The 9258-nt window shown below is 35.7% G+C and overlaps 2 protein-coding genes across 4 annotated transcripts in view; both read left to right on the top strand.

Annotated features, from left to right (window-relative positions):
• Nucleotides 1–9258, top strand: part of LOC118745560 (flocculation protein FLO11-like) — a 537740-nt gene that overhangs the window by 160095 nt on the left and 368387 nt on the right. The gene's annotated exons all lie outside the window — the stretch shown is intronic.
• Nucleotides 3465–6962, top strand: LOC118745561. The gene is made up of 2 exons (XM_036479038.1): nucleotides 3465–6325; nucleotides 6389–6962. Exons 1-2 carry the CDS (start codon nucleotides 6240–6242, stop codon nucleotides 6945–6947), a joined length of 645 nt encoding a protein of 214 aa, XP_036334931.1. The 5' UTR covers nucleotides 3465–6239; the 3' UTR covers nucleotides 6948–6962.

The following is a 9258-nucleotide window of genomic DNA, read 5'->3' on the forward strand; positions in this document are numbered from 1 at the left end:
CGTGTCGGTTGGGCGGGAATGGAGGGTAAAAAGCCGTTGGGATTAATTAATAAAAAATAAAAAAGTTAAAAATACCAAAAAACAAAAAAAAATAATTTTTTCATTAAATTACGTTTTTTGAAGAAAATTGCATAATTAATGCTACAAAAATTTATATTAAGTAAAAATCGAAATTATATATATATTTTTTTTAAATAGCGTTTACCAAAAATCTGGCTTAAAAATGTTTATAGTAAATACGTCGTAAAAACGCTATTAAAATTATCTTTGAATTGGCATCAATACTTTTCTAATCGGTCAAGTAGTTTTTTATTTATTTATATGATATTAGTCAAATGAACAATATATTCTTACTGACTACTGAACAATTTTACTTAAAGACTAGTTAAAGTAGCTAAGTAAGAGGGTACGGACTGTTGCAAGGGGTAGTGCCGGATCAAGATTTGGAACATTATTTAACTCTAAGAGGGCTCTTGAGAGTGGAGCAAATTTAGCGTAATTATACTTAGAAAACTCCACGTAGAACAATTGAGAATGGCGTAGGTTACGAAAAGGGACATTGAACGTTATTTTTTCTAAAAGGGTTGGGCAGTCAGCGGAGCTGTTCATAACATTTGCAACAAAAGAGCAAGCGAGAAATGCAAACCTATGATATAAGGGCTTTAAAGCCAAAAGCTGACAACGAGATTCGTAAGGTGGTATAGGTTCACTGAAATTCAGTGAGCGAAGAGCCCATTTGATGAAAACCTTTTGGAATTCGCTCTATTCGGCTTATATGCGAGGCAATATATGGTCTCCAAATAAAACAAGCATAGTCCAGTCTTGATCTTACTAGCGATATATAAAGAAACTTCAGTGTGTACGGGTCCGTAAACGCAGAGCTGTTGCGACGGATAAAAGCCAACATGGCATATGATTTCGAAACAATATAATTAATATGGGTTGAGGCTGAGTTTCGTATCGAAGTATACACCCAAGTCCTTAACTTCAGCAACATATTTGAGGGAGACCCCAGAGATATGATACCACGTTGAGATAGGAGTTTGCTTTCCCGTAAAGGAAGAGTAATAACATTTATTTACATTCAAGTTAAGACGATAGCGAGCGCACCAATACACAAGATTATCGAGTTCCGACCGAAGAACAAAGGCGTCTTGCAAGTTTTTTTATTATTGAGTAAATCTTAAGGTCGTCTGCATATAGCAGAAATTTAGAAGTTGCGAAACGAGAGCCGATGTCGTTAATAAATAACGTAAATAACAAAGGTCCTAGGATGCTGCCCTGGGGCACACCTGAAGGTGCAACAAAAGGTCGGGAGGAGACATTATCTAAGGTAACCACACAAAGTCTATTACTCAGATAGGACTTAATCCATTAAAGAAAAGTTGCATGGAAACCTAAAGCCGAAAGTTTGGAAGCTAACACTGTATGTGAAACTCTGTCGAAGGCTTTCGAAAAATCTGTGTAAACACAATCTTCTTGATTCCCTTCACGAAAGGCAGCGAAGCAGTCTTCAGTAAAAACAGCAAGGTTTGTTACTGTTGATCTACCTTTGACAAATCCGTGTTGGTTACAGCAGATAAGACCACTAATTGCGAATGAGAGTTTGACTTTAACAACAGTCTCGAAAATTTTAGTGACCGTGGATAATTTCGAGATAGGTCTATAATTACTTACGTCACTCTTGCTACCGCTTTTATAAATTGGGGTTATAGATGCTCTTTCCAGTCGTCTATAAAAACGGCGGATGTTAAGGACTTATTAAAAATAAGCGTTAGCGGCTCAATCAGGGATGAGCACTTTTTAAAAATAATCGCCGAAAGTCCATCCGCGTCCATTTGTTTGGAGGATTTTAGCGATTCTATGCCTCTACTAACGTCTTCTTTGGTTACAAAAAGCGAACTAAAAGACAGTGACGAGTCGGAAAGGAAACAATCATCGAAAGGTAGATCAGAATCGGACATAAAATTGGCACAAAAAAACTCAGAAAAAAGATTAGCAGCATCAACAAGAGTGGTCGCATGTTTATCGCTGTAGAAGACGGAGGAAGGTATGCCAGAACTTGATTTTTTTAGATTTTATATAACTCCAAAAAACTGTTGGGTTATTTTTGATGTTGGATTTATAGTTTTTAAAGTACCTATCATGTAGACGCTTATCGAGGGCGTTGAAACTCTTACGGTAACGCTGATAACATTGAAGGTACAAAGTGTGCCCGGATTTTTTGAACTTTTTTACTCTTCAGATTTTTCAGAGGTTTCAACTCTTTTGTGTGCCATGGTAATTTATAGGGTTTCCTAGTGAATGTTCCCCACATCCACGCAGAGATCAAAAACACGAGATTTAAATATGGTGAAGGTGTTGGTGGTATCCATTTTAGTAAAGAGCGTGTTCCAATCGATTCTTAGCAATTGTGAGTTAAGTTTATTAAAGTTGCATAGATTATAGTTAAAAATTGGTTGCAAAGTACTAGGCGATGGAGAAAAGAATTCGTAGAATTGGAGTGTATTTAATTACTAAAGGAATATGGTGGGCATTCCGCGGAGAAATTGGTGAATCACATACCTCCAGCTGATGATTTAAGTTGTCACTTAAATAAATTAGGTATAAAAGTCGATTAAAGTCGTTAAAATAATGATTAATTTGGGAAAGGCCAATACCTAAGAGACTATCAGTAACATAAGTATCATTGACATTGCACACATTAACTGGCGTTAACACTGATGAACTACTTAAGTTACTCCAAGAAATATTATTAAGATTAAAATCGCCAAGGACACACATATGGTGATTTTTAACTTCAGAGCTTAGATAAACTAAATTATTAATGTGACATTTATAAATCTCGTCATTACTGTTGGGAGGGATATATGACGCACACTCGAACAGTTGGCCGAAAGAGCCCCGCACAGTAACGCAAAGAAGATCGAGGAGGGAATCGGAATTAATAATATCCCAACGGTTTTTACCCTCCATTCCCGCCCATCCGCACGAGGGGCGCAGTCCGCATGACGTACGGAACCAGTATTTTCAATTTTTGCGCCGAGTCACGATAGGCAGGAGTTTGTTAAGTGTCGAGATCTAAAACTGTTCAGCTACAGAACTAAATTCATCAGCCGATTTTATGTCTTTATTTTAATGATTCATTTATTGAGAGAGGACAGTATCGATTTCTTAATGCTGAAAAGCGGATCTGATATATCAAACGTGCTGGAATGAGAGTTAAAATCCTGGCATAAGCAACGGAGTGGGTCGTGCAATTCAAAATTAGTTTTACAAGCTTTCGGAAATAGGGGGCAAAAGTGTCTTGATACCCGGGAGGGAATATTAAGGCTAACTTCGCCAAGAAGAAGCGGACTTGAAATTGAGCCTGTTAGTAGTTTAACTATAAAAATTTTACCAAGCATTTGCCTGCGGCTGGAAAGTGTAGGAATATTAATAAGTTTTAATCGGCTCGTATTAAGTGGAGTTTTAATCGGCTCGTATAAGGTAAGTAGCTGAACTAAAGATGAGCTGAATTTCCGCTGTACAGCAATTAACACGCCGCCGCCTCTGGAACACCCAGTTTTGATTTCCTCTCTATCTTTCCGGAGAACACTATAAAGGTTTGCATCGAAGAACTCGGAAATGAAGAAGTTGCTAGTTAACCAACTTTCGATAATTACAAAGACGTCATAATCGAGGTGAGAGCTTAATCGATGAACTATCTCTGCTTTGGTCCTCATACCAGATACATTGTGAAAATATATTTTTTAATATATGCGAAAATTTTTTAGCCGCTATGTTTGAGTTGACGGATTTATTTTCCTTTGAAAAGAAAAGAAAAGGACGCACGGTGACGTTAGCGGGCCAGACTTCCGGCAAATGAGTTTTTAGGTACCCCAAGCTTAAAGTTGACACGTTTTAAAAAGTCAGTTGGCGCATCCTTTTTAATAAGCTTTAAAGATGATAGAAGATTATTTTCAATTCCGGAGTGTTTTCCAACATATATCAGTATATATCAATAATATCAACAGAGCTGACAGATGGCTTAAAAGATGATGAATGAAGCCACTTTAATGGAACGGCCACATATTAAACATATAAAAAATAGGAAAGTTGAAGTTTAACCTGTTATATTTTCTTTGTTTTTTACTCGCCCCAAATAATTTGGGTATGGTTGAAATCTGCGTGAAAAGTTCTATCGAACTGCATTTTTGTCTTTTTTGTAGCTAAACGGTCCGTATGGTAGCTAGAATCAACTGTTCGCATGACAAACGAAATCAAAATTGCCAACATGTTGGCAAATACATTTTGATTTTCGAATGCTGTCACATCAGCGGCGAGGGCCGTTTTCATTTGGATGCCATTGATCATGACAACCCGTAGTCATTATTTTGACAACATTTGACGTCAAATATGACCTAATGAAAACCAGGCTTAAGCAAAGCAAAATAGGCGATAATTTGAAATAACCGTGCTCATAAGAAGAAGCTACTGCTTGTAATTGATACGCCTTGCGACCAAGGCTCAGCTCACTGCTCTTGAAAGCAGTGCAGTCGCCACGGATCTTAATTAACGGTATCCCCCAAGCAGCTGGTGAGTGTTTGCCTGAATTATTTGCAAATTTTTGTGAAGCAGCTCAGCACAAACCTCCACCTTTACGTGACGTTTTTCGTCTGCGAAGCGTAAAAGGCAATTGCCCAATTATTGTGAAACTTTTCTCTGCAAATTACCGGATCAAAAACTCAACGAGAAGTAATGACATATGCATCAGAGTTAAGGCGAAATAAACGATTGGCATCGGCGTTTTCCATCCGTTGGAGAATATTTGTGCGGCTAAAGCCTGGCGAAGAGCCCGAATTAGTGATCAGCGGAACTGACGTTAATGCTCTTATCGGCACTAGAACATAAGAACAATTATACTTAAGTATGTATTTGATGTATGTCTTACTATTGTACCAACTGTTAGTTATAATTTATGCCAGAATAGAAAATAAGTTAGATAGATGTTTTTTCTCCTTCTATCTTTGCCGTATTCCCTCTATGTATTATTGGTTTACAGGCTAACCTAATATTCACGCACGCCGCCAATTTACTGTCAAAAATATCTCATGTATTTATTTTTCGGGCCAGTTTTCAAATTATCGTTTTGTTATTTTAGGAGCTCTTTCGGCCGGTAGTTTTAAAACAGCTGACGCAAAGCACAAAAAGACAACAACAGCACTAGCCCAACACTTAATAATTAGCAGACACGCAGCAGACTTCGAAAACACCAAAATGTTAGACGTAGAAAGGAGGGAGAGGACAAGATTAACATTAGAAGTTCTGCGAATACAACAAAGAATACAGGACGCGATGACCTTCAAAGAAGACGTGGATAACATAAATTGCGCATATCGGGCAGCAATTGGACACATTTGACGAGCAGATGAGCGATAACAAACATTAGGCTGTGATATTTTTATTTATAGTTGTTAATTAGTGATGTCAAAGTAAAATATGTAAAAATAATTATTCACCCCTATTATGGTTGTCGCAAGTCGTTCGTATCGACAGTCGTTCGTTGAATTATGTCGTAAATAAAAAACATTAACGACAGATTTTAACACGTTTTCAATACTTCTTCATTTCGAAAGGATAATAGGAATACAAATTTGTTGTAGATTATGTCATTGGTTGCCTCATAACCTCAATGAAAATCTCAAATATCGACGAACGACTGTCGTTCCGACAATCGGAATAGGGGCGATTGTGTCAAATGTGATCAGTGTGACCGTTTTGATCCAAGTGGATCAAAAGTGATACATTTTTCGACGAATTTTGGAGAGATACTTTTTTTCAATTTTGATACTTTTCCAAATAAAAAATAAAAAAAATTTGTAAATTTGTATGCATTTCAAAACATGTCGTGCACCTGTGGTAACATACATCCAAAAGTTCATTGTCGTTCACTGAACGAACCTTTCAAGTATTGGGAATGTGAAGTTGTCACTACTGTCAACCGCAGACATTTCCTTCCTTTTTCCTTTCTACTTTTGAGCGTAATGGACGAACCAGCCCGGCACAAGAATTGTAGCCAGTAAAATCGAGTAAGTATTAAACAATTTTTAATAGAATATACTGTTAAAATTTGCATATTGTTATTATTTTTACTATTTGTGTATATGTTTTGGTGTATAATTAACATTTTGTCTTAAAGGAACACGTGAAAATCCTGCTGCAGACACCGCCATAAGCCACCACGTGCATACATAAACATGGATAGATTTGTGACAGGAATACCACCAAACAGGACTGCTGAACAAGGGGCGAGCTCATTGCTGTCATCTGGGTCTGAAGATGAGTAAGTTTCTGTATTATTGCTAATTTTTTCTTATTTTGTCAAATTCGTTTTGTGTGTTCATAGATATGTGGAGCCGTCGTCATCTCGTGCTCAATATCGGCGTAAGTTTCGTTCACAGTGGTTGGAAATGTTCGTCTGGATTTCTGAGAAGGATGAAAAAGCCTTTTGTGCCATATGCAACAAATCCTTATTCAACATAATAACGCATATAAAGCGGCACGAGACGAGCCCCCTCCATAGAAAAAACTACGCTACTAAGAGGAACCAGACCCATATCGATCAGGCGATGGCTACAGCCAAAGATAACATCCTACAAGAACAGGTAAAAAGTGCAGAATTGAATTTAATTATGTTTGTGTTGCTGCACCACATGCCGGATTTACCCGCAAAGAGCTTCCCCGACTCGAATTTCTTCGGGCATATTGCTAAAAGGGTGGATGAATTTTCCGAGTTTCAAAACTACGTTGGTGTTAAAAATCATAAAATTTTTCGAGTGTCCAACGTTCGCTGGTTATCACTGAAGCAAGTTGTTGATCGTTTACTGTCCCAGTGGAGCGCGTTGCAGTTATTCTTCATATCTTGTTTCGATGACGGTGTGAACCAAGGCACATTAAACAGGTAGTATCAGTAGAGCAAAAACAACATTTGGGTGTATTTTGTTGTTGCTTCTGGTATCGAAAGTGTCAAAAACTGTTCTGAATTTGTTCTTCTAAATCAAAGCGTGCCATGTGAAATACAAAATATTATAAAAAATAAAAAATTGAAATTGGAAAAAATAAAAATTGATGCAACTTTCTTTCCTAGTAAATTTGTTTGCTTCTCGAAGCATTGATCCATCCTTTGCAAGGCCTAGTAATCAGCGGTCGTGCTGCTGAGTTGGGCGAACATACAGATTGCACAAATTATATAACAATTTTGAAAGTAACTATAAACTCAATATAAGTTTTTTTGTCAAACCAAACTGTATGCCAAGTAACCCAGCTGATATAGACGTTTGTAACCCAGATAATCATTTACCTATTAAGGAAGTATATATTACTTGTGCCGCAGAGACATATATATCAACAGCACATTTAAGTGAAGTACAAATTTTAACAATAAAAAAAAAATATTCTGCTGAATACATTGCTATGTTATATTGAACTTTGCTTGCAAATAAAAAAGAGATTTGATTTTAACAGTGAAATTTTGAAAAGCTTTGCATGTTTTGATCCATTATCATATAAAGAAAGTGCTAATTCGACATTTTTAAATGTTTTAAGCAATTTCCCTAACTTGTATAAAGAAAGCGACAGAGAAAAAATTTGTATGCAATGGCAACTTTTGAAATTCGATAATAAAATAGATTGCGTTGAAGACATAGAACAGTTTTTTTTGGGGGGGGAGTAAGCGAGCTAAAAGATGCTTTAAATAACTTTTTATATTTCGAACTAACTTCTTTTATTTTTAACTTGTTATGTTTTCCACACAGCTCTGCCGCTGCAGAGCGCATTTTCTCAGATCTGAATTTGATCAAAACAAATAGAACAAATCGCTTCACTTTGCCAATGGTGGTATGCATAATGTTTTCCAAATGCCTTAAAAACTATTAAAAAAATTTGAATTCTGAGTCCCATAATTACAAAAGTATTTAAACTAAAATTAAGATTATATATAAGACATTTTTGCTATTTTTATTATACTAATACCCAGTTGAACTGATACATGTAAGACATTTTCGTTATTATTATTCTAGTACTGAATTGAACTCTTACATGTAAGACATTTTTGTTATTATTATTATACTAGTACCAAGTACAACTGATACGTGTACCTGTTTGCATTCAATAAATGTTAAATTGTTTTGGAAAATGGTTTTTCATAAAAATTATTGGTTTTATTCCATACTAGCGAATACCCGGCGTGCTTCGCTGCGCCTTAAAAGTAATTTTGTTTTGTTACTCCCTCTCACAACATTTGAAAATATTATTTAATATTGCTGTACATATTTGTATAGTAGGGAGATTTTTTCAAATTATATAAATATACGTTATTTGAATATTGAATCAATACACGTTTGAGGAAAGGGTGCGATAGTAGACTCCAGTTATAAGATTATAAATTAAATTTCCAAGAGAAAGTCGGTTCTTTACATATTTTCTAATTACCTTCGAAAATATATTAACTCAAAAAAAAAATAAACAATGCTTCATAGATCGATTTTTTTAAATCTAACTTCATAAAGTTCTTTAAAAATATTTTGTAAATGAGGCCATAAGAGCTTAGGGGGAGAGTTACAACACAAAAATACATTTAAGGCGCAGCGAAGCACGCCGGGTAATTGCTAGTAATCTTATAACTGGAGTCTACTATCGCACCCTTTCCTCAAACGTGTATTGATTCAATATTCAAATAACGTATATTTATATAATTTGAAAAAATCTCCCTACTATACAAATATGTACAGCAATATTAAATAATATTTTCAAATGTTGTGAGAGGGAGTAACAAAACAAAATTACTTTTAAGGCGCAGCGAAGCACGCCGGGTATTCGCTAGTGTCACATGAAATTAACTGAGCAAAGTACAATGAATAGCTGTTAAACAATGGCACCATCTACTTTAAATGAAACATACTTATTTTCGTGGGGGATACTCACACACCATATACTTTTCTATTGAAATTTTTCCTGAATTTTCCTAGCTATAAACCTCCAACGAATGCAAAACCGTGAAAATCGGTTCGTGCGTTCTGGAGTTATAGCGTCAGGAAGGAAAACCCTACTTATTTTTATATTAATTTTTATATTAAAGAAGATTAAAGAACTGTCCGCATTACTCAATTTTATTTTTCACTAAAACGGTATTCATGAATTTTTTAATTTTTTTTTTATTTGCTTCCGCATACTTTTGACATAACAGCTTTCATTTTATGCCGATATTAAACAAATACA

The sequence above is a fragment of the Rhagoletis pomonella genome, unplaced genomic scaffold (assembly GCF_013731165.1).
Source record: "Rhagoletis pomonella isolate Grant_MI unplaced genomic scaffold, Rhpom_1.0 Rhpom_scaffold_00009, whole genome shotgun sequence".
In the NCBI taxonomy this organism is placed as follows: domain Eukaryota; kingdom Metazoa; phylum Arthropoda; class Insecta; order Diptera; family Tephritidae; genus Rhagoletis; species Rhagoletis pomonella.